We start from the raw sequence: 24,845 nt of genomic DNA, 5'->3' as shown, positions 1-24,845 counted from the left end.
AGGCCTAGCAGGAGGCTCAGGTGAAGTGGGGTAAGTATGAATCTTACAATCAGCACTTTAGTGGGGATGATCTCACTGTTTAGAACTGGAAGAGATGTAGCGTTCTTGCCTCAACAGACAGGCCACTAGTGGAAGACCTCTGGAGAGGTAACTGATCAGGGGGCCCCAGGCATATTCAACGTTGTTTTTATATTATCTCTAATAATGTCACTTATTCTTTCCATTAAAACTGCTTGCCATAGATGTTCACGCCATTGTGTCAGGGCCAGTGCATCCCTCTGTTTTGCTAGGCTGCAGCAATTGCTGTCTTCGCTGCTCCCAGACAAAGTCGCATTATAGCTTGGTCAACTTTAGTTTGATAATCACCTAGTAGGCCACAACCCCTCCAACATAAGTCTGATGTATTAGGAAAGATCTTTTTCTGTTTGGTGGGATATATATACCAGTCGTAAAGTATCTTATAGTGTGCTTCGCAAAGCCCTAGAGAGTGGATGTGCTGCATTACATCTTTCCAGAGTGCCTTCCATTTGGTTTCTAAAATGTTGTGCCCCAATGTGTGCTCCCAGAACTAAAGGTGGTCATCAGGAGGGTAGCGTGTGCAACGGGAGAGAATACAGAAAAGAAAATGGTGCCCTTAATGGTCCCAGCCCCCTACAGCTTCTAGTGGTGCAATTTCCCTGGTTGTCGCTGTCCGATTCTTAGGCTGTAGGGCACAGTGACCTAGCTGAAGGTAATGAAAGCAATCTGTGTTCGGAAGGTGGAAGTCTCGCTGACAGTGTTCAAAAGTCAGTATATCGCAGTTATGGAAGATTTCAGACAAAGTGAGGCAGCCCCCCTCCCTTCACACATCAAATGGACCTGGCTGTTACCCAGGTGAAAAGTCCGGTGTATAATGTATGGGATTAAACGGTGATGGAAATGTCATTCACACAGTCAGTCTTAGTAGCTCATCCCAGGTTTTTAAGGTCGTTCTTGTGGCGGTGCTTATATAAGCATTAGGAGGGCAGTTTGGATTCAGTTTCCAGAGAACATCTCATATAACTCATCCTGTTATTACCCTGTCCATGTGGAGCCAGTGCTTGTCCAACTCTCACTGGCACCAATTAGTAATGACTCAGAGTTGGGCCGCATTATAGTATAAAGCTAAGTCACTGAGTGCCAGACCTCCTTTGTCCTTTAGCTTCCGGAGGAGGGTAAAGGGTAGGCATGCACTTTTATTTTGACAGATACATTTTGTAAGAAGAGGACGAGCGCCAGGTAGGTAATCCCGTTCTAAATCAACAGGCAAGCTCTGGATGAGATGAAGAGATTTTGCTAGGACTATCATCTTAATGGTGTGTATTCTAACAAGCCAAGATCAGTCTTAAATTGACAGAGGAGTGGCGGGTAATTAGCCGCAAACAGCCCTGAGATCTTAGGAGTTATCTTTATACTGAGGTATGTGAGTTCTTTCTTTAGCCAATAGAAAGATGTTGCAGTTACCAGCACCCCATCTCTGTGTCAGACAGCCTCAAGTTAAGGAGAAAGGATTTAGGTAGGTTAATGCGTAAGCCCGCCACCCCTTCAAATCATCTCAGTTCCTTTTGCAGTGTTGTCAGGGATCGTTGTGGGTCTTTAAACATCAGCAAGATGTCATGGGCGAACCATGAAATCTTATGATCCTCAGATCCAAAACCAATACCACTGATCATCAGAGTATTTTTTATCTTTGCTGCCAGGGGCTCAATACTGAGTGCAAAGAGGAGTGGGGAGAATGAACACCCCTGACTCGCCGCCCTACTAAAGAGAAAGGGGTCCAAACTCACCTCATTGACCAATATCCTAGCACTTGGTGAAGTATTAATGTGCCTGCGTCATTATTATGAAGGTTTCGCAGAAGCCGAATCTCTGAAGAGTGTGAAATGGAAATGAACAGTCCACTCGGTCAAATGCCTTCTCGGGATCTAACCCCAACAGACTGCCAGGATGTGCTTAGCCTTCTTAATCAAATGGATCACTCTTCGTATATTATCATGTGCTTGTCTGCCCTTAATAAAGCTGGATTGATCTGGGTGGATCAAACCAGGCATTAGATTTTCTAGACGTGAGGAAAAGATTTTGGAGTAAAGCTACGCATCTATATTAAGCAGTGGTATAGGGCGATAGGAGTCACCGTGTTGTGGATCTTTCCCTGTTTTGGAATAGCCGTGATAAGGGCCTTACTCATTGTATGGGTTACAGGTTTGGTGTCTGCAATGTGATTAAAAAGACTGGTCAGGAGGGGAATTAGCTCAGTGCTGACAGTTTTGTAAAATTGGGTCTTCAGGCTGTCCGTGCCAGAAGACTTGTGTAGTTTCAGGGTCCCTATTGCCTGTCCTACCTTTTCCTCGCTTATAGGTTCTCCACAGTTGCTCATTCCGAGCTACAGTGACCTGTGGGGGTTCCACTGAGCTTAGCTGGTCTAGTTATATTTGTGTACTGGTTTGGTCAAATGTATATAACGAGCTATAGAATTGCATTGGCAGCGGACGCCAGAGTACCCGATTCCTGGGCTGGTGCTGAAATACTGCCGATCTTTAAGAAAGGCGATCGGTCGGTTCCATCCAACTACCGGCCGATCAGCTTAATAGACGCGGTACAGAAGATTATCACCCGTCTTCTGCTCACTAGGATCCAGGCATGGATAGAGGAGTATGATATCCTCACCCCTCTTCAAGCAGGGTTTCGATCCCATGTGAGCACCTTGGATCAGGCATTCCGTTTTATGCTTTTGCATTGGAAGACAGTTACTTTGGGAAAAGGCAACCTGTACGCGGCCTTCGTGGATCTTAGGTCAGCATTTGACCTGGTCCCGAGGGCAGGTTTATGGAACTCCTTATTGGATATGGGTATGCCCCCTATATTGGTTCGCCTTATAGTGAACCTCCACGCCCAGACCTTTGCGTATGTGCGCTGGGGAAAACCGGGAGAGGTGACGGAAAATTTTCCAGTGGATAAGGGAGTCAGGCAGGGCTGTGTTATGGCCCCTACCTTGTTTTCCCTATATATCAACGGGGTTACCAAATACTTTGATAACTTCTCCACGGATGCTCCAAGCCTGGCGGGCTTGCGAATGCCCCTGCTCATGTTCGCCGACGATACTCTCTTGATTTCACGAACCAGACAGGGTCTGCAAAAGGCACTGACAAGGTTCGAGAGTTTCTGCAGCGAACATGAGCTGGAGGTGAACGTGTCCAAAACCAAATTCATGGTTTTGAGGGGGCACAAGCAAATAAACGCCAGGGTTTCCATGGGGGTTGTCCCCCTGGAGCAAACCAAGCATTTCACCTACCTGGGAGTTACCTTCAGTGACATGTTGAGCTGGACCCATCAGATTGAGCTCATGACTTTGAAACATCAACAGCTGGGCGGGGCACTGATTAAGGAGCACAAAGGGTCACTTACGAAGCCAATGTCCCCGCTTATAAAGATCTATGGTGGGAAGGTACTATCAGCGGTCCTCTATGGTGCGGAACTCTGGGGTGGCAGTAATCTGAACCCATTAATACATGCCCAAAATAAATTTTTAAGGTTGACTACAGGCTTGCCACAGTCGACCCCTTTAACCCCTCTTCTTTATGATCTTGGGTGCCATTCGGTGGTGGACCAAGCAAGACTTCGTCCTTTGACATTCTGGCGTCGTCTGTGGACAACACCTGAACTCCACTATTATGCTGAAGCATGCTTGGAGGTTAAAAACAGTCCTGGTGCCACGAATATTGGTTGGTTCAGAGACCTTAAGGCTACTTTATTAGCTTTGGGTCTTGGCTCTCTGTGGTCCTCGCCTGAGTCAGCCATTTTTCCCTCTAAAAGGGATCTTAAAAAATGTTATTGGGTTTGGGTGACTCTTAATATGTACCTGAAGTCGAGCCCTAGCAGCCTTACTGGTCTGTTTATTGTACATAAGGATGCGCCCAAGCTTGAATGGTATTGGGACACTATAACTAAACCCCCTGGACCACAAACTATTCTTTCAATTCAGATGCGGTTTGCTTCCCATTGGGGAGTTCACTAAAAAGTGGGGAACAGAAAGGACGGGGTTCTGTCCTAAGTGTTATGGTTCTGGGGAGAGCCTGAATCACTTTTTGTATGTATGCCCTCTATATTCTGCCCCCAGAGCCAAATGGCTTGGACCGGTCTGCAGACATTTAGGTACCAGAATGGCTGTGGAAGCAACCAGATTGTTAAGAACTAACTTAGACTCCCTTATTGTTGTCGGGGTTGCTAAATTCCTAGGTTGGGCCTGGGTGCTTAGAAGTAGGCATATTAAAGGTACTCAAATGGTGACAGCCTAGTTTTTGGTAACAGCCTGAGCTACGGTTGCATTAGAGCTCCTATCTAAAACTTAGCATATTTGTACAAGAAATTGATTAATTTTAGATGATTTAAATACTCGTTTTAAATTGATCTATGGTTGTATTTAAGTCCTTCTATAAAACTGTTTGTTTATTTGTACAAGAAGCTGATTAGTTATAAATGATTTAATACTTGTTTTAACTGTTCACATGTATGTTTATATTGTATTTTATGTCTTTTATGATGAACTAATCGAATAAAGACTTCTTGAAATTGAATTGCTATAGAATTTCTCAAAGTCACGTGCTTTCTCTTGGTCCTTTACCACTACATTCCCTGAGGAGTCGTGTATGTCCCCAATATAGTCCTTCTCTCTTCTAATTATTAATTGACGTGCTAAGTGTGGCCCTACCTTGTCTCATGCATGTAGGATGTTTGCTGAGATGTGGCAATGTCAATTTTGCCCTGTTAGCATAGATCGTATTTGGTTTCTTCTTCATGGACGTGACTTTTTTGGGTGGGTTACTGAGGGAGTGACTTTATGGGTCTGTTCTCGAGTTCTCAATTTCCCTTCTACCATCAGGCATTCTTTGGTTCTCTGTTTATTAAGGGCTGACATCACTGCCATGCATTGTTCCCTTACTACCACCTTGAATATGTCCCAGTTGTTGGCGGTGTGGTGTCTTGGGGGTTATTCAGTTGCAAGAATTCACTAATGGTTTTTCATAGGTTATCCCAGGGAATTATGTCATGGACCAGCGTGCTAGGGAAGAACCAAAGGTTATATTTGGGCATTTGAGCATAGGGTTGTTCCACTCCAGGGAGATGAGCACCGGAGAATGATCAGAGATGAAAATGGGGTGTACTGTTGCTTCAATAATGTCCCTGATAAGGATGTGACTAAGGAACACATAGTCTAGTCTGGAGTAGGTATGGCGGCTGTGGGAGAAAAAGGTGTAATTCCTATCCTCTGGGTGACTCCCTCCAGGTGTGTGAAAGGTCTATTTCTCGCATCGCCTGTTTCAGGCTTTTCGGGAAGCTACCTGTGGGTGATTTGTGAGAGTGCCATGTGAGATTGAAGTCCCCCATCAGAATTATGTCTCCCTCTACACATCCTCCCAAAAGTGCCAACATGGTAGTTATGAATGTTGCCTGATTTTTTTTGGGTGCATAGGCTGTCACAACCCTGCACAGTTTCCCCTGAATTTGACCCTTCACCAGCACAACCTTCCCTTCCTTGCCTGTTAAACAGCCGTCTGGTTGAAATTTTAAAGAAGAGTGAAAGAGGAGGGCCACACCATTATGTTTTGTAGAGGCGGAGGATTTGTATTTCAGGGATATGTCCTATGTTTCAGTCTATGATCTTCCGATCTCTTGAGGTGGGTCTCCTGTAGTGCTAGAATATAATAGAACTCATCCAGCAGGTATTTTCATATCCTATGGTGATTGGTTGGGGAATTCATACCTCTAACATTCCATGTGAGAGTGTTGATCACTATGATAACAGTAATTTCTCCTTTTCTTGCCCTTGAATATTCTCCTCGCCTATCCTTCACCATCACCCCCCCATTTCCCACCAGTTCCAGCGAACATTCCATAGTGTACAGTTTCAGTTCTAGGTGATCGCTGTTGTTCCCCCAAACCTCCCAGGATCTCCCGCAAAAGAAAACAATTTAAACCCTAAAACAAGTACAGTTGGGACAACGGATCCCAGGTTCAGTCTACTAATGTAGGATGCGTAGAGCATTGGAGGCGATTCGGACCACTGTTACTACCATGGCTCCAATGAAGCAACTGTTTGGAAGGTAGAATTTCAATTACAGCATTGTTTTTGTAGCATTTGCCCGCGGTGTAGGGCTCTTGGAGAGTGTCTACAGGCAATGCCATGGTGAGTACCAGTGGTGGCCTGTGAATCATATTGGAGTCTATCAGGGCTCCAGCACTGAGCTGACAGTGTCCCCATATGCTATTTTCTAGTGTCCAGGTTTGTTTGCATTCCTGCTTTGTGGTCAGAGACAAACAGGCTGCAGGTGGTAATCTGGGGGGCTTTGGAACAGCCACAGGCCTCCCCCCAGCCCCAGTGGAGGAGGTCAGTGTACGATCATTCTCGTCAGGACCACCATCACCCTAAGGTGTCAGAAGCCCCAAAACTGGTAGGGCCTCTTTTACCTCGGTGATGTGATATGCTTTATTTCGGAATTCCAAGCCAAGGGGGTATGTCCTGCAAAATCTAATATTCTCCTGTCGGATTTGTCCGTGACTGACCTACACTGTTGGCATGCCAGGGTAGCTGGTACTTTATCCTCATATAGCTCACATGCATATCCTTGGAACTTTACAGTGCCTTGTTTCCTGGCGGCCTGTAGGATCACCTCTTTAGTCTTGAAAGAATGTAGTTTGGCAAAGACCTCTCTCAGACGCCGTTTGTTGCCCTGGATGGGGTTCCCCACCCTATGCATCAAGCACTATAACTATTATCCTTTCTCCCTCTGATGCTTAACTCCAAGAAGCTACATCGCAAGAGGGATGTTTAAGTAGTCTAGCCGGTGATCACCTGTTGATTCTGAGGAATTTATATGAATCCAATGTGCTGGTCTTTCCATAATATCATATACTTGAGGTTGTCTGTAGTATTTATTTAAATTGATTTAAAATAACTGAAGCAACAGTACTTGATCACAGATAATATCTAAATGTTGAAACTTTTGAGGCTACATCAACTAGCTTCTACCTTGCTCTGCTTCTGAAGAAAACAAAAAAATTGCATAATGAAAGCCATCCTCAACTTGAATTATTGTATCTTTATTAACAAACGTCCACTACTTTTTTAATAAAGAAACACTGCACAATTCCAAAGTGTCTCAAAGAAGCCCAAGAGGCTCAGCGAGTTGTCGCCCACTTTACTGATGTATGATGTGGTCTGCCACTCATGAGTGTACAGCTTCACATTCTTCTGAGGTTGCTAATTTGAGCATCATTACATTAGGTATTTGCATTAAATGATAGTGCTTAGAAATAGCAGACGTGTGTAATGTTGTAATATAAAAAACATTTATTGTATTAAAATGATCCACAAAGTATCAAAGAACACTTCATTTCAGGTTTTGGTTAATCTTTCAAGTGTTTATTGCAAAAGTGAATAATTTGTGAATCACAGAATTTTCCAACAACTGTATCCTGTGTATGCTAGATATGGAGCAAAGCACCCCAAAGAAAAGCATGACCCAAATATATACTCTAATTCACATACTGGTTCTAGTATGTATCACATGATTACATGCTGACTGATTACACAAGGAGGCACCTATATGAGCTCATGAGATGGCCTTCACAAGCAATATAAATGTTAATAGCTTTGGTTGAGCAAGCTGGCTTACAAATGTCACCTCTTGGGTGCCAAGGCACAAAATCTCTCAAATCAGAGAAGGGCATATCCTGTAGGCAAAGTTATCACGAGGAAAACAATATGGCTGCTAGTGGTTAGAGTTAGACTAAAGTAAATCAACACACTTTTGATTTTCACATACGTAAACATTTAATAGCTGCATAATTTATCTGGAAACCTTACCATTAGCTACTTCTTCTACTTCAGAATCTCTGTTTTTGTCACTGACAGATGAAGGCAACCATTTTTTGTGTGAAAATAACTTTTTATCAGCATGGTTTTATCAAAAATCTGCATGCATTTTGGGCATCACGCAACCCAAATTTGAAATCTGCTCCCTTACACTTCCAATACCACCTCAAGCACTGTGTTAATTTCTTTGAGATTGATTCAGAGGAAAATACATACCCCCTTCACTGTACCTCTGTGAAATGTAGTGTGCAGCCTTGATGTTACCATTCTGGAAGGTCACTTATTCCAGCATTTTACAGTTGTAAATTTGAGCCCACTTCAAGAGTGGGCAACAACCAGTAAACTGTTGGTGAATCCATACACACATCTAAATTTGTCGGTTTTCACCCAGTTTATATTCCTGCACAGCTGAGATGCACGCTTTGATATCCTTGTCTATAGAGGTATGACTGGACATTCTGCTGCACCTGTATGTTGCATACAGCAATCTGATCTTTAGTTGAGATGTCCTCTGCTCCACCATCTAAACCGAATCTTGGAACTCCACAGACTCATGTCAGTATCATGCACATGCAATTTTCACTAAAGTGGTTAAAAAGTGTGTGGATCAGAGCTCTTGGGCTCAGTTACAAAGACAAGAGTAAACAAGTACTCACATATTTATTAAGGGTGGGCAGAACTCATGGAATTTGACTCCATAGAATTCTGCATAGTTACAAATAAATTGCGGGATTTAGTGGAGTTCTGCCAGTGGACAGAAATAAGCATGTCATGCTACTCATGCTGTGATTTAGCACAGAGAGCACGTTCTCTGCTAAACAATCAGTGCAATTGGCACCATGCTGTGCATCAGAAGGTGCTCTACTTTTACTCGAGTTGATTTTACTGCTGCTCAAGTCGATTTTCGGCTCAAGCTTCAGCCTTCTGACCACAAATTCTTGTGACCGGCTTTACAACTATCTCCCCGGATGACCTCCTAGCACCCAAATATCGCTCTTGGTGACACCAAATCTCGCTTGCCAACTTACTAATTTGAGTGTATGCGAGGAAAGATTCTGCTTTGCAGCGATTGGCAGAATTTGGCCGGAAATCCATGTTACAAGAGTAACGCTGAGTCTGCAAAATTCCACCAATTCCGTTGGCAGAAAGCGAATATTTCTCCCACCCCCCACCCCTAATAAGCAGACAAATGTGTGAGTGCAGATTTGCTTCTGGGATTCACAGACATTCCCGGGAATACAAACAGAAAACAGTGTAGATGCAGATGTACATATGTATTCCTGGGAAAGTTATGTGGCCTTCCGATAAGGATTGCATTCCCACTGTATGTCGTTTTCCAAAGTAGAGAGCTTTTCACAGTGGAATCAGGATGCCCTGAGTAAACTCATAGTTTTACCACAGGGAAAATATTTTTCCCCATGGAGAAATCCTTTCCTTAACCCCCCCTCTCCCATATCTGGAGGCGATGCATTCAGCTTCCCTTCCTTGAAAAGAATTTATGTCGACCCTTTGCAGGAATCCAACTCTTGCCAAAGATAAGGGGAATGAGAGATGGTTATGACTGCTGAAAAATGTTTATGTATGGAACATCAGTTTTCCCAACGCTGGAGTGGGGCGTAGAAGTGTGCAGTTCTGCATACTCCTGTCTGAGATAGATCGATTTACACCTGTTTGGAACCCATAAGTGAATTCCTGCTATGTGTAAAAAAAGTACAATTGGTCATAAACTAAAACTTTCAGTTACAACCACATTTAATGATTGGAATAAGGCTCATATATTTTAAATAGAACAAAGAGAATCTGATTATATAGAAGACGAGGTTGTGCAAAAAATGAACTTCCAAAAAGCATATATTGCTTGTTTTGAGACAGGTCTGTTTACTTCTCTGTATTGTGCACCCTATTTTTTTGCTACTCTTCTTCAGAACCCTAAATAAATAATTCCTAGTGTAAGGGATTGAAGGGCAGATATATATAAATTGGTGGATGTGTCTATATTAAAAACAAATCATTCTACAGTACGGCCTTCAACACAATTGTCCCCTAATTATGATAGAGCCAGTAACTGCAATTATTATGAGGAATTATGAAAACCTCTGTATCAATGTCACACCGACATTTGACTCCAATAAGCAGCCACAATCATCGATTGAAAATCCTTCTAAGAAATTACTTATTTATTTATTCACTTATAGAGCGCAACACTCATCCCAGGGGATATCAAGGCGCTAGTAGCAAACAAGGCAAAGCAGCTGATAGGGGGCTACAAGTAAGTATTAGTATTTAGGGAATAAATCATTTTTTTGGTTTTTTTGGAACGCCAGGTAGCTAGGAGTGAGCTGTAGGTCCAGGGGAAGCTCATTCCATTTCCTAGCTGCCAGATATGAGAAAGAGCGCCCTCCAGACCTCACCTTCTTGATATGCTTTGTTCTGGCTAATGCTTGATGTAGTGACCGTAGGCTCCTTGTGGGGACATAAAACTCAATTTTCTCCTGCAGTATCTTAGGGCCGCTTAAATACAGTGCTCTATGTGCATGACTGAGCAGTTTAAATACTGCTCTTTGACGCATGGGTAGCCAATGCAGGTCTTTCATGCACATTGATGCAGAGCTTGATCTGTTTTTATTACACACCAGTTTGACTGCGGCATTTTGAAGCACCTGCAGCCGCGTGAAAAGGTACTCGGTCATGCCCACGAATAAGGCGTTTCCGTAATCGAGCTGACTTACGAGCAGGGCTTGCGTAACTGTTCTTCTGCAATCCAAAGGGATCCAGGGGAAGAGCCTAGATAGCAGTTTCAGGGTCACGAAACCCTTACCACAAAGGGCCTGCACATGGTCCTTCATGGAAAGAGCATCATCGATCAAAATGCCCAGGTGTCTTACGCATTGCTTTGGGATAAGAGCAGCGCCGAGTGTTTGTACTAAGGCAATCGGATCCAAAATGAAAGACTGCGGTGTGATTTTTGGTTTTTAAGGAGCCCTATAGGATCTCACTTATGATCCTCCAATAAGTCAGGTGTTACTAGTACCCCTGATATTGATAACTCTGAGAGGTTGAAGTTAAAAAGAGGATTACCATGTCACTCGTAATGAGGGTCTTCACGTTATACAAACAGGCAGATCTTCACCTAAAGATGGAACTTCAAAATGTTTTGGAAGAAAGGTGGAAGAAAATTCAGAAGACAATGACCAACACACAATAATACACACATACACAGACATTATCACCCACACACTCTTACTCACTAAATTATTGACAGATGCCAACGAACCAAATAATTAACACAGGACATAAATAAGATGCTTCATGTTGTCCAAAGATTGTTAAGTAAAATGCATTTTCTTTCGCCTAGGTATCACCACAGTGTTGACGATGACAACACTGAGCACTATTGCGCGAAATTCTTTGCCTCGAGTGTCCTACGTCACGGCAATGGATCTGTTTGTGACAGTGTGCTTCTTGTTTGTGTTTGCTGCTCTGATGGAGTACGCCGCCCTCAACTACTATTCAAGTTGCAAAAAGCCTGTGTGTACCAAGAAGAAAAAATCGGTAAGTCGCATGTTACCTTCAATAAAATAAAATATGGTAATTAATTAGAGCAACAGAGAGCAGAAAATTCAGAATGCTGCAGATGCCTCCAGAAATAGAGGAGAGAGGTTTTGAAAAAAATACATCCAATTACCAGGCTGGTTAAGTATGTTATTGTGTCGGTTTGTGCTATTTTTTAGGTGTGTGCTACCATATTTTGTTAGACTTTAATCTAGCAGTTACACTGTGTGTCAGACTCAAATCTCAGACCCATAAATCATAATGGCAGAATAACAACACTTCATTTTAAGTGAGTCCCAGTTAATCTTATACTAATAATTGACCTCTAAAGGAAAACCAGAGGAAAAGCCTCAAAGCTTTGCACAGGGTGTCTTCACACACAAATTAAACTGTTTCCACTGTCTCTGGTGAGCAAAGAGAATAACTATATAATGCTATAAAGTACACTACATCAAAAATAGGCTGGATGGAATAGAGAAAGAAATTTAGACCTCGAAATAGGTGGCATGCACATCCAAATTTAATAGTTAAAGGTCTTTCAAAGAGAAGGACAAAAACCAAATTATAAAAAGGATAAGCAGCTCTCCTCACAGATCCCGCTGGTAATGGATAGAGATTAAATGACACGGAAGACATTTAGGAAAAGGGGAAAATCAGGCTCAAAGCGTAAAAAAGCAATATTTGTGACTTAATAGGCTCCTCCGGTGAAATACCATAAGCTGGGGAGTTAGTTGGAGGCACTTATTTACAGAAAATGTAAGGCACCTATGTTCAACTTAGGTGTGCAAAATAAGAAATGTATGAAGGTAAAATGTCAGTCTGATGGTGACTGGTTGCATACCGTCTATGTAAGGTTCCTTTGTAACTGGCACAGGCTTGCCAGAACGGCAGAATGGGCAGATATTTAAATGTACGGCTCAGGGGAGGTATTTTGGCCGTTTCTAGATAGATGTGCATGTAAAAGCTAGTGAACGCCCACAAAATAAAATCCACAAATACATTGGTGCTTGGGTATCTACTTACTTTTTGTAGATTGGTACCATAAAAATGTACACAATTTGCTCCTGTAACACGCCATTGTAGGTACATTTCTTGGCTGAGAATAGGGAGGAGTTGCATTGGATCTTGAAGACAGACAGTATAAGGAAAGGGCTCAACAGGATTGAGGACTGGACTTCCTTACTATGACCTGTTTCCTTTTGGAAATTTATCGAACTGTTATGAAGGTCCTTGAATATGGTTTTAGAAATAGCATGTATGTCACAAGAGCACTTTTGTTCACCCATTTTTAAATTTTCTCCAAATATCTCTGTCACCTTTCCAAAATGTCCGCCCTACCTTTGGGCTCATCAGTCCCTTCTCCTTCTCTGATACCTGGCGATCCCACACCACTCCAAGATGTCCGCCAGCTAACGGACTTACTAGTCCCTTCTCTATCTCTAATACCTTCTAATCCTAGTCCCTCCCTCAACGGGCTAGCGATCACCGCCAGAACCCCATTCGGCCGGCCATCGAGCAGGACCAGCTACAGTAAGTTACCCCAGATGCTCGAGCTAGAGCCCCTCTGACTTTGACCTCATGACACACCCCATTTCTCCCCCATTGCTAACTACGCTTCTTGCCTTCCCAGCGTTCCAATTTCGGAAGCCCGGCAGCACCGCGTTGCAGTACTAGCCATGCTAGCCATCAAGTAAGCCTTAAATCTAACTTTTGAGTTTACCGCCCAGCCTCGAATATCGTTTCTATAACCACCCCTCCATTTACTCCATAGTTTGCAGTTAATTCCCCGTGCTGACCGTCACTAAGTGAGTATTTTGGCCATTCTTTTCACGGACTCGGGTCATTTTAAATGGAATGGTATAAAATAATGTTAATTAATTTCCCTGATATTTAGATGCCGCAAAACTCCCGAGGCCACCCACGTTTTTTTCGTAATGAAGCCATTGCTGCAATACGGCCAAGGTTTTCAGCCCTATCCGGGATGACCTAGTCCACCGAGGTAGCCCCCCCCTCTCAATTCCCTTTCCACCCAGCTCACTGCGCCGTTTTTATGTTCACTGCGCCGTTCACTGATCAAATTGTCGATGTCTTTATTCAGAAGATGCCAAGGTTACATAGATAGCTCTACTGCTCACTGCGCCGTTTTTATTTTCACTTCGTTGTTGACTTAAGATACTTATTTTATGACCTTGCTCGGTAACTGTAATGGACTGATGTTTAGCTTTACCTGCGAGCAGCAATTTTTCATAAAATGCCTAGTAATATTCACAACTCGGTTAAACATGCATGCGTGCACGCTCTCTGGAAAATCCTCCATTTCCAAACGCCACAAACCACGCCAAACTCCACCAGTGTTCTTAAAAAGAGGTTACCGGCCTGAATGTCTTTTTTTATATCAGGAAAGATCACTCGCCCTCATTTGTAGATGGCACTTTTCTAAATGTGCACGCATGCCACTTTCGAAACAACTGTCACCATTGTTGTTTTTTGAAATAAATAAGCTTGTCACTTCGAACTTTCGGCTATTAGCACCACATTATATATCAAGTCATGCCTAGCTTTCTAATGGAAATTTTTCTGTTTATGTTTGTATGTTTTTTCCTTTTTCTCCCCTTACATTTATGTGAATCGCAAAAGTGGTTATGTAAAATGTACAAATTAACTCTAAGACAAACATGACTTAAATGACTTTGTTCTGAAGATGATGCATGTATCTTTGAATTGCATCGAAACGTCGTCGACTTTAAAGCACCATATGTTGTTATGAATTTACAATAACGTCGCTAACAATGGGTTGCTAGAAATGAATCTGAGTCTGTATTACTGAGTAATAGTGCAGACCGCCTTGTGCGCTTTCCACATGAACCCTTGTCACTTGTTTTGTCTTGCTTTCTGTGGGTCACAGGTCGTGCCCACTTTTTGTATCAATGTGTGAAAAAAGGTACTATTACCAACAATATAATTAATAAATTCCTGTCCGGCTGGACAGAGGCTATATACTATTCAGTATATCTCTATTTTTTCCAATGATCCTAAATAACTAGGGTCCCCTGTCTTGTACAACACGAGAATAGGGAGGAGGCATCCGTATATTTAACAAAGTTTTCCACGAAAGAGAAGGGAAATGTAAATAGGCAAAAGTACATCTGTGTCACATTTACACATTTAAAGGCAACCTTAAACGAATAAGTAAAACTGTGCCAGGAGGTTGATGATGTTATGTGGGTGTAGATATTGGGGCTGATTTACGGTGGGATGGGCAATTCACCATCTACTGTTGAAGAGATTCTGCGCAAACACAGAACTATGCGTAGGATAATGGGACCTTAGTATATAGGGTCTGAGTCATCCTACCACCTTAGTAGCCATGAGCCTGGCACCGACTAGCTGTAGTATCTCACCTGCTCTCTTACTCACTCACAGAGGAACAAGTGATTATATACCCCAGAACACAACACTTTCGACTCACTCAGTAATCGCAGTTGCAAGATACACCCTTTCGCTCACACTCTTGTACTTGTCCACAATAAGATCTAACAGAGACACAAACAAGTTTAAAATATTTAGTTTAACTAACTTTCTCTAGTATGCAGCACACATGTAACAATAAGCAGAAAAATGCATAACACAAATACGGTCAGCATAGCAAGTATTCCGGAAATCATAAAAGGAGCTGTCATAGTGAAAGACAGCTTAGCCTAATCTACTGCCCCTTGTATAGAAGCAGGACGATTATATATTAGAAGATCTCTGGGTGCTATCTGCAAACGACGTACCTCAGTCTATAGATGGAAGATCTACAACAAAGGTGCTGTCATGCTCTCCTCCCTGGAAAGGTCCCTCACCAAGTGTGTGCTGCCTATCCGTGTATTCCAAAAAGACCAAAGTATGTATTCTCAAACAACAGCTGCATCTGTATGTTATGTTTAGGAGCTAGGGCCTCACCAGAACGGAATAACAAGGGGCATTGTTGGGCGACCTTGTTCACAATGTTCAGACTAAATCCCAGGAACCTGCAAAGCGTGAAAACAGCGGCAGGTTCTCCTAGGAAAGTATCAAAAGAGGCATTTGCAAAAGAAACTTGTGTAGTAACGTGCGCAAAGCAGCGGACAGTCTGCAGTGTGCTCATGCTAACTTAGAGAAGACAACAATATCCCCATGGACCACGTGACTTCACCAGAAAAGCGGTGGTAATGAACTCTGACGTACTCACACTGTATGGCGGGACTTTTAGAGGAGCCTTCACCACAGCGGCTTCTTCAATGGCATTGAAGGTTTGCTGAGTGGATGCCATGTTTCATGCAGGTACCTAGGAAACTTTGTGGTTTTACCAAAACCGACTCCCAAAGTAGGAGTTTGCTTCATAAAACAAACAATTTGTCCCTGACCCCAGTGTTCACCCAGGATGCAGGGGTAATTTTTCTTTTTGTCTCTTCAGACCACCAGGCTACACTGGCAGCCACATGTCCATCAGGCTGCTGGTGAAAGTTTACCTTTTTTAAATGTGTTTTTAAGTATGTTTGAGAGTTATAGCTCCCTGGACCGCTCCTTTCTCAACCAACACAAATTGTTCAACTCACAAAGTGAAAGGGTCACATGGGTATCCATTCCCTTTTGTGGATATCTTACTACCCCAAATGGAAAATTAGACATTTCTTATCACAAACATTGGTACATCTCATTCCAAGGTGCAATTTGGAAGGGACACCTACCACATGCCCCTTCAGAATTGCGAATATTTATCAATTTGCGATCCCATTTTAGGAGTCAGTAAAACTTCTAAAATGGGATGAGTAGATGAATAATTGAGAATCTCCATGACGCTATGCTTTGGGTATAAATAGTATGTTGAGGATGTGCTCGCTATTTCTTTTCCTGTACAGATGCTCATAGTCTGAGTGTGAGCAAATCAAGATGAGTCTCCCATCCATCAATGGTATACCATGTAGGAATTAAGCAATCTTGTAGAAATTCACGTTGGTACCTTAAATGTTCACATAGGGCCTCTGGCGAAGCTAAGTGGGCATGAATAATGGATAACAAAGAATCCACAAATTCCCACTATTCCCTATATAAGGTACTCTGGGAGATGACACCTGTCACTGCTATTGTGCCTTGCTTTTTGATACTGGAAAGTGTAGTGAACACTGGACCTTTAAATGTGTGGGAATAACCAAGCTGCATTGTGCGTGCCCGTCTAGCCCAGGTAGTAGTTAATCAATGAGCTATAGGATGACTTACCTCCTAAACCTCTTCCTGGCACATGCCTCCATCTTTGTAAGGCACCATATGTTAACTCTCTGTCTGAATATTCTCTCCCTTCTCCTCTTTCTATTTTTATGGGCTAGAAGTGTTCAGATCCTCCACAGATTGACATAGAGTGGTGCCATTTTTAAAAAAAGTATTTGTTGAATTTTGGGTCTGGTTGCACCAAGATGACACTGCTCCCACTTTTTGGTAATTTAGAAGTGTAATTCGTTTTTTAAGTGACTATTCACAAATTACAAATGGTCTGTGAACATTTGCAGTTCGCTAATCGTAATAAGGTACTCACAATTTTGAGTCACATTTACATCTTCTATAATAATTTGGTTTATTGTGCTATGTTTGCATTTTGCGGGATTCATATGTTGCTGAGAGCTGCTTATGCACCACTAACTGAGATTGCACCTAAATTGCTGTTGGACTTGGGCCTTAGGGCAGGTTCAACCCTAATCTTTTTGCTTTTGTTTGTGACCCAGAGTTAGTGATTTTTGGGTCTCTGCGCACTTTTTCCCTGTGTCCCAGAGTAAAGTGTGTGCGCGTAGTATGCCTGGCCTGCTCTCCCATAGGAATGCATGGGGAATGTGTGTGTCCATGTTAGTTCCTGATGTGTGGGGAGTGCAGGCTCGGGTTTGGTATGTGTGAACTCGTGAGAATGAATGCTGCGCGATGGTATGTGCGGCTTGTATGTGTCTAGAAGGGAAGTGCTACTTCTGGACATTGATGTATGTGTGCAGTGAGGGTGCTGGAGCGTGATTGGCTGGAGCTGGCTTGCATGCCAGGCTCCAGGAAGTCTGGATGAGTCTGCCCGGTGGTGAGTGTGAGATCAGCATGAGTGATGTGTGGGAGGAGTGCACCTGGGACCTGGATGGGCTGGGTTTTTCCCCACACAATGCTGGCTCCGCCCCCCTGTGGTTTGTCTAACGACCCAAGCCTCCCCAGTGAATGAAAGGGGTGGTTGGGCCATCAAGGGTACTCCCAAGCCAGCTGCAACTGGTTTCCTCCCACCCTGCACCCTGGAAACAAAGGATTCCACTGTATAAAAATGGGGCTGTGTCCCCACACAATTTGTTCTCTTCCAGGATCCTTGCCAGAGGGGGCTGTTGCTGCTGCTGGTGTCAGGAGGACCGCCACTTGTCTTGTCTCCCTGCCTGGAGACCCAGTGTGCTGGCTCTGGGCCCAGCCTTGCCCCCCTGTCTGCCTCCAGACCTTGCTGGAGCTTTTGCTTTTGCCCTTGCGCTTAAAAGCGCTTTATTTCTCCCCTAAGCGCTGGGAGCGCTTTATTTGTATTTCAAGCGCTAGGAGCGCTTTTCCTGTGGTCCCCGGCGCTTGGGAGCGCTTTGTGTACAGCCGGTGCCCACCCGGCATCTGCCCGTTTTATTTCGCCGATTTTTGGCGAGCGAGTGCCCACCTCGCTTTATATTTAATTTTGGACGCCGGTGCCCACCCGGCATTGCCCCGCTGTTATTTTATTAATTAAAGCCGGAGCCCACCCGGCATTGCCCCGTGATCACCGCCGCAGTCCCGGAGCGTTGGAAACCGTTGCCGGGCCGCTGCCTATCGCGACCCGGAAGTCCCGCCTCCTGACCCCCAGGGCCGCGCTGCCATTGGCGGCCCCAGCGGAAGTCAGGCGGCGTGCAGCGGAGACGGGTCCAGGCGGGAGCGCGAGAGGAGCAGCCGGCCCCGTCCTCGAGGCTCCCCGAGTGAAGGAGAGCCCCGTGCCGACCAGCCGAGGAGACGCATCCGCCCCAGGAGACCCGGTGAGTGCGGGGGCGTTCCTCTTTGTTCCCGAGCGGCCCCAGTTGGCAGAGGGCCGCTCCAACGAAGCCCGCAGTGTGATTAGGAGCCCCGAGGCTCCTGGGGGCAATTTGTATATTTCGAGCCCCGAGGCTCGCGCCCACAGTGAATTTACGAGCCTGCACGGCTCGAGGGGGCAGTCCTTTGCTCGTGAGCCCTAGAGGCTCTTGGGGGCCATTATCTTGATCCCGAGTCCCCCGTGAGGGACTCCAGCGACGCCCCATCGTTCTGTGAGCCCACAGAAGGCTCGAGGGGGCAGTTCATCGTTTAAGAGCGCTGAAGCTCTTTAGTGCCAGTGTATTTGTTCTAGAGCCCCAGAGAGGCTCCAACGTTGCCCAACAGTATTTACAACTGTCCAGCACTTAGTGGACAGTTGCTACGTTTAGGCTTTGTGTTCTTGGCTGCCTGCGCAGCCTTCCCTGACATTGAGACTCAGGGCATTTCAGCCCCTTGCGAGGCCAGTTGGCCTGGGGGACAGTTCTAGTGTGGTGCTACGTGCACACTGCGCAATTTATGATTTACTGCTTATGTGATTCCTGCGCAAATGTTCTACCTGCACCTCTGAATGTGTTTTAATACCTCATGTGCCATGTTCTCTATGTTTTATCCCCTTTGCTAAAAGTGACCTGCTTAGAGGATTGTTTGATATTACCTTTGCTAAAAGTGACCTGCTTAGGTGATTGTTTATGGTTTATTCCCCTTTGCTAAAAGTGACCTGCTTAGAGGAATGTTTGTTTTACCTTTGCTAAAAGTGACCTGCTTAGGTAAATTTTTTATGGTTTATTTCCCTTTGCTAAAAGTGACCTGCTTAGAGGAATGTTTGTTTTACCTTTGCTAAAAGTGACCTGCTTAGGTAATTGTTTATGGTTTATTTCCCTTTGCTAAAAGTGACCTGCTTAGAGGAATGTTGATGTTTGATTGCCTTTGCTAAATGTGACTTGCTTAGGTGATTATTTTATGTTTCCTTCCCTTTGCTAAATGTGACTTGCTTAGGTGATGGTTTTCCTTCCATAGGTCCTGATGATAAGGTCCTAGTCCCCTGCGTGATTTCCCTACAGTGTTTAGGGTGGCGTAGGAGGTATTTACCCTTTACCAGTAGTTACTGGTTGTATGCTACATTTACTATTTCTGTGTTACAGTCATTATATGTTTATGTGCTAAGTGTTATACCTACAAGTGCTATTTCTAAAAAGTGCATACCCCTGACAGTGGTCCAGGTGGCCCTGTCCTGTACATAATCCCTTGTAAATCTTGCCCGTGCCTGTTGGCACATTGTAAAGTGTGTGTGTTATCTAATGTGTTTTTATTATTATAATACAAAGGCTATTTTTGATATAACCTTGTGTGGAGTTTCCTTTGTGGTGGGCCTAGGGTGTTGTCGCCGGGGTGCGCGCGCAAGCGCTTTACACATCGCCTCCGAGATTAGCCTTGCTGCTCGCGTCACGTTACCTAGAGGGTGAGCAGGGGTTATCTTGGTGTGTAACTCCCTTGCCCTGACCTTAGAAATGGTGATCCCTGACTGACCTTGGCGTGAGCCTTGGCCGCCCGGGGGTCCCGTTTCTAACAATCGCAATTTGCGGTCGTTTGATACACCAGGGGCAAAGTCTATTGAGAGAAGTGAAAACAATCAAGTGGGATAAACTACACTGAGTTCAACAGCTGAGTGAAGTAGTGGTATGACATTTTCTTGGTGCACAGTAAGGTGTGGAGAGTCTTTGTATGTTACTGAATAACATTTTTGTTTTTTCTCGAAGAATCTTACATTGGCGATATTTTGTTCTGCAATAAAATGTTTTCAGATTGGGGAACGACACGATTTGGAGTTCTGAATTAAAATTCCTTCAATTTGCAAAGAAGTGCAAAATATGATGGCGAATCCCCTGGTTAAATTACCCCTATCATAGTGTGTATATAATGCAGGAAGTTCCACTGATCCTGCATCTTGCTTTGCAATTTTCTTTGACAACTAGAGTATTTAGCATTATCACTCAGTCCTAAATTAGGCCATTTTTCTTGGTTTAGGTTTGGCTAGAACTTAAACATCAGGCTTTTGAAATTAAACGGTAAACTGGAGGGAAAGTCCATTGGCCAGGCTTGCTCGCCTGATGTCCTTAAGTCTTTCAGCAAGTAGGTTTTCATCCATATTTAGCACTAGCATCAGAAATGTAAGGATTTTCCATAGGCACAAACTCTTACTCAGGATGTAATTCCTTTGCCAAGTTAGTCACTTTGCAGAAAACTAAGCAGGGCATGCCTCTGATGGATGTGAGAGAGCGCAAATCAAGAAAATATAGAAGTGCACCATATTTACAAGCACGTTATATTAGTTTAGTAAACCATATATAAGAGTGTCGAATTTATAGAGTGAAAATATATAATAGTGTTTAATTAGAATAGAATACTTATATCAAGTGTGAAAAGCTAATGTAGATGTTTGTAGAGATGTTAGAATGATGTTGAAATCTCATGTTATGTGGCTGTTGTAGGGGGAAATGTAATTCTGCTAATGTAGAAATGTGTAGGCCACATGGCAGTTCACATAGAGTACAAGATGCTGTTACAATCTTACACGATGGTGGATTTTGATGTTATTGTAATTCAAAAGTATTGATCCTAGAACTGAAATATGTTTTATAGACGTTTCATATAATCATTGTGTGAAATAAGTTAGAATGTTGTTTAGAAGAATTAGAAGTTTTGCAGAGTGCACAGGCCCGTTCATGTAATACTAGATAGGCCTGAATAGACAAAGTCATTTCTTTTGATCTGCATGTGCTCGTTAGAGAAAGCCTGTGTTAGGCACAAACTGTGGAGCCTGTTTGAATGGTTTACAACTTAAAGATATGGTGGAGGCCGGAATTTGGGGCCCACAGTACAAGTGTCTGTTTGCAGGTGCGAGGAGGTTTTAATCAAGAGAGTGATGAATAGACTTTTGTTCAAGAGAGCCAGGCACAGGCCTGGAGGAGTCTTCAGGAATTTCCTGGGGGTACCGTCTTGCCGGAGAGGAGCCTGGGAAGCAAGGTCAACGCTAACGATGGGCCTAGAGGAGTACCAGCATGGTGCATACCAGAACCAACACCACGTGAGGGGCGTCTCTGAGGGGTGTCTCCAAAGGGCGTTCCTATTGTAAGTGTGATTTTGTATTAGAGACAGCACCCCTGGGTGGAGTTAAGGCAGATGATCTGAGGAACCTAAGAGAGCGGATGGGTAGGCAGATAGGGAATTGCGAGACATCGTTTTTGGAACAAAGACTAAGGGAAGTGTGTGATCCTCTTTGGAAGTCACCACTGCTGACACCTTTTTTTAGGTTAAGATCTTGCTAAGTAGGGATGTCACTTAGTCTAGTGTAGGGACAGTCTAATCTGATTTCTTTCCTTTCTGTAAATGACTCATAAGCTACAGCTTGTGTCTATTCTTGCAACTTTGATGGTTTTTGAATTGGTTTTGGTAATATTCTTCTGCCGACTAAGAGCATTTAGAAAATTCATGTTTGTATTGGAACCCGTATATCTTTTGAACCTTATATTGAGATGTTTGTATCTCCAGTTAAGTTTGGCTTTGTAATAAACTTTTAAACTTTTTAAGCTTCAATGGTTCTTTTGAGTGGAGTAAGTCATAAACTGATTGACCTAGTAGTGGATTGCCTTTTACTCTATGACAGGTACCAACGATTCAGTCGACCGGAGTCGGGATCTAGATCTATAAAAATAGACTAGAAATCCCGCGTTAACAGTTGGTAGCAGAGTGAGGATGGTTACCTTCTTGAGGAAGGTGATCTAGACTAGGTTGAGTTTACCCCAAGGCCCCTAGAGATCGAGAGGTGGCCCGCCGAAGAGGGTGCTGACGGCGCGAGAGAAAAGCAGCAGAATCGGACGAGAGTGAGTATAACAAGGGTCATGCGTGGACAGATTGCGGTGTTTTGTGTTGTATTTGTATTGTAATGTCATGCGGAGTTGAATGCCTGTAGTGTGAATGAGAGAGGGTTGTGAGCGCGCGCAACCTGGCAGACTGGTAAACTGGTAACCTGGGAAACGGGGAATCGGTGAACTGGTGAAAATCTTAAGTTCGGGGAAGAGCTTAAGTGGTTCGGGTGTATCGAACATCCAGAGTAGTTGTCGACCAGATAAAGGGGGTCATGAGGTACCATTGATCGCCCGCAGGACCGAGATAGGGGGAATGCAAGTGTGAGTGTGTGGGTAACGGATGCAGGTCGAAAGTTACCGTGTGCAAGTAACCTATCAGAGAAGGCGATTGTCTGGACGTACACGGAAAGACATTTCGTCAGTTAAGGTGACAATTACAGTTAGACTGTGGACGTACAGTCAAGGAAAGTGATCGCTTGGTCGGAAGTAATCATTTTTCAGAGTATGAATGGGACGCATGCATGACCGGGAGACGAGCGGAGAAAGGAGGGGAACTGCTGCGAAAGGGGGACGAGTGACGTCAGCGAGAGCCGCGCTGAGATAGGCCGGTCGGTGTGAAGCCGCGCTGAGACGAGTGACGTCAGCGAGAGCCGCGCGGAGATAGGTCGGTTGGTGTGAAGCCGCGCTGTGATAGGGCGGTTGGTGTGACGTCAGCGAAGAGCCGCGCAGTGATAGGCCAGTTAGCGAGAACCGTGCTGAGATTGGTGGATTGTCATCAGGAAGTAAACGAACGCGGAGAAAATAGAAGTTTTGTAGATTTTGAACATGAAGTGTTTTAAATGTTTGAGAGGGATTTTTAAGAGAAAAAGAAGAGAATCTTATTCCGGGAAAGAGGCACCGCCGGAGGGTACACCAGCTCACTATATGCATACTATACTGTGGCTTGGGACTTGGAGTAAGATTACAGAGGGGAATGAGGAGCTGACTTTTCCAAAATACGGAACGTTTAGATTAGAAGTGTTACATCAGTTGAAAGCAGTTATGTCCTCATTGAGACCTTTGCCTAGACCAACACAGTTTGAGGCCCTTAATGCGTGGATTAGGGCGGCGCACGACAGAAGTCAGCACAGACGCCAAGAAAGGGTACGGCGATCAGTGAGGGCAGTGCAAGACGCCAAATGGAATGCGGAAGCCAAGAAGTGGAGGGTACAGGTGATTGAGGTAGATAAGTTGTACCCCTTGAGAGAAGTTACAGGTGGAAAGAAACCCATAGAAGAGGATGATGAGAGCGAGTCGGAGGATGGCCTAATAAATAGGTTGTTGATAGACAAACCACCTCCGGACAATAGGGAGATAGAAGGTACGGAGCTCTCAAGGAAAGGTAGGGTTGACACAGAAGAGAACAGGCCACTCCCTATAGCGGATTGGGTACCTACCAAAGGTGAGGAGACACCTCAACATAGTCCCGTACAGAGAGTAGTCGGAAGGTTTGTGGTGCAGAAGACGCCAGCAACAGAAAGGGTTGAGTCTTATGGACTACCAGATGCTCTTCAAGTACCCGTTACCATAGGTCCTGTAGTGTCAGTTTACCACCCAGAGAAAGGGAGAGAGAAAGAACAGGTACGGCTAGAAAGAGAGAGAGTTGAGATGGAGAGAAGGAATAACACGACAAATGCCTTTAGGCAATTGCCGGGACCGATAACGTGGAACACCCCATTGGAGTCAGCAGTGGATCCTGTAACAGAACAGGGGGGTCAGAGAGGACCGATGGACCTGAGGGGACCACGGCCGAAATCCTACAAGGAGTTGAGGGCTGACTTGAGGGAATGGGATGGGTCCACAGAAGCACCAAGCAACAGGTCAAGAGCAGAAGCAGAATGGGGAAGTCGAGGCAATGGAATATTATCTCACTGTGGGGCTAGCGAAAGCAGTCAGGAGTGGGAAGGTAAAAGTCAGGAGAGTAGAGGAGTTACACGTCATACAGACAGAGGAAATGGGCAGGAGCAAAGAGGCAGAACGACGGAGTGTGGAGAGACATCTCGTTTCATCCAAGGCGAGGGAGACCAAAGGACCCAAGAATACAGGGAAAGGTTTAGGTGCACTCACCATGCACCTAATGATAATGTACAGCACTGGAGTCGTGGGAGCATAGGGAACAGTGAAGGATCTTGCCATGTGCCGACTGATCAGAGACCACCGGCAAATGGTGAAGAAATGGGGAATAACGGAATGTCTTACCATACACCTAGAGAAACCATGCAGAATGAGAAATATGTGATTATGGGAAATAGAGGAGTGTTTCACCATACACCCAGAGAGGATGGAACTGCATGGGACCTGGAGAGATGGGAGCAAGGGAGGACTCCCCATAACTCGCCTGAGCCTAGACGTAGGACTCAGAGCTGTGATGGGAGAGATGTAAATAGACTCTCTAGAGATGGCATATTGAAAGCTGTAATAAAAGCCAAAAGACTCGACGT

General features: G+C 44.3%; 1 protein-coding gene across 1 annotated transcript in view; it reads left to right on the top strand.

Moving 5' to 3' along the window:
* Positions 1-24,845, top strand: part of LOC144771945 (gamma-aminobutyric acid receptor subunit gamma-3) — a 1,335,689-nt gene that overhangs the window by 1,265,058 nt on the left and 45,786 nt on the right. The window contains exon 5 of the mRNA XM_078656176.1: positions 11,247-11,443. Coding sequence (XP_078512302.1) covers positions 11,247-11,443 — 197 coding nt within the window. The remainder of the gene's footprint in view (positions 1-11,246; positions 11,444-24,845) is intronic.

This window comes from Lissotriton helveticus, chromosome 8, assembly GCF_964261635.1.
Source record: "Lissotriton helveticus chromosome 8, aLisHel1.1, whole genome shotgun sequence".
Classification (NCBI taxonomy): Eukaryota; Metazoa; Chordata; class Amphibia; order Caudata; family Salamandridae; genus Lissotriton; species Lissotriton helveticus.
Note: the sequence above shows the minus strand (reverse complement) of the source record. Positions and strands in the feature narration are given on the sequence as shown.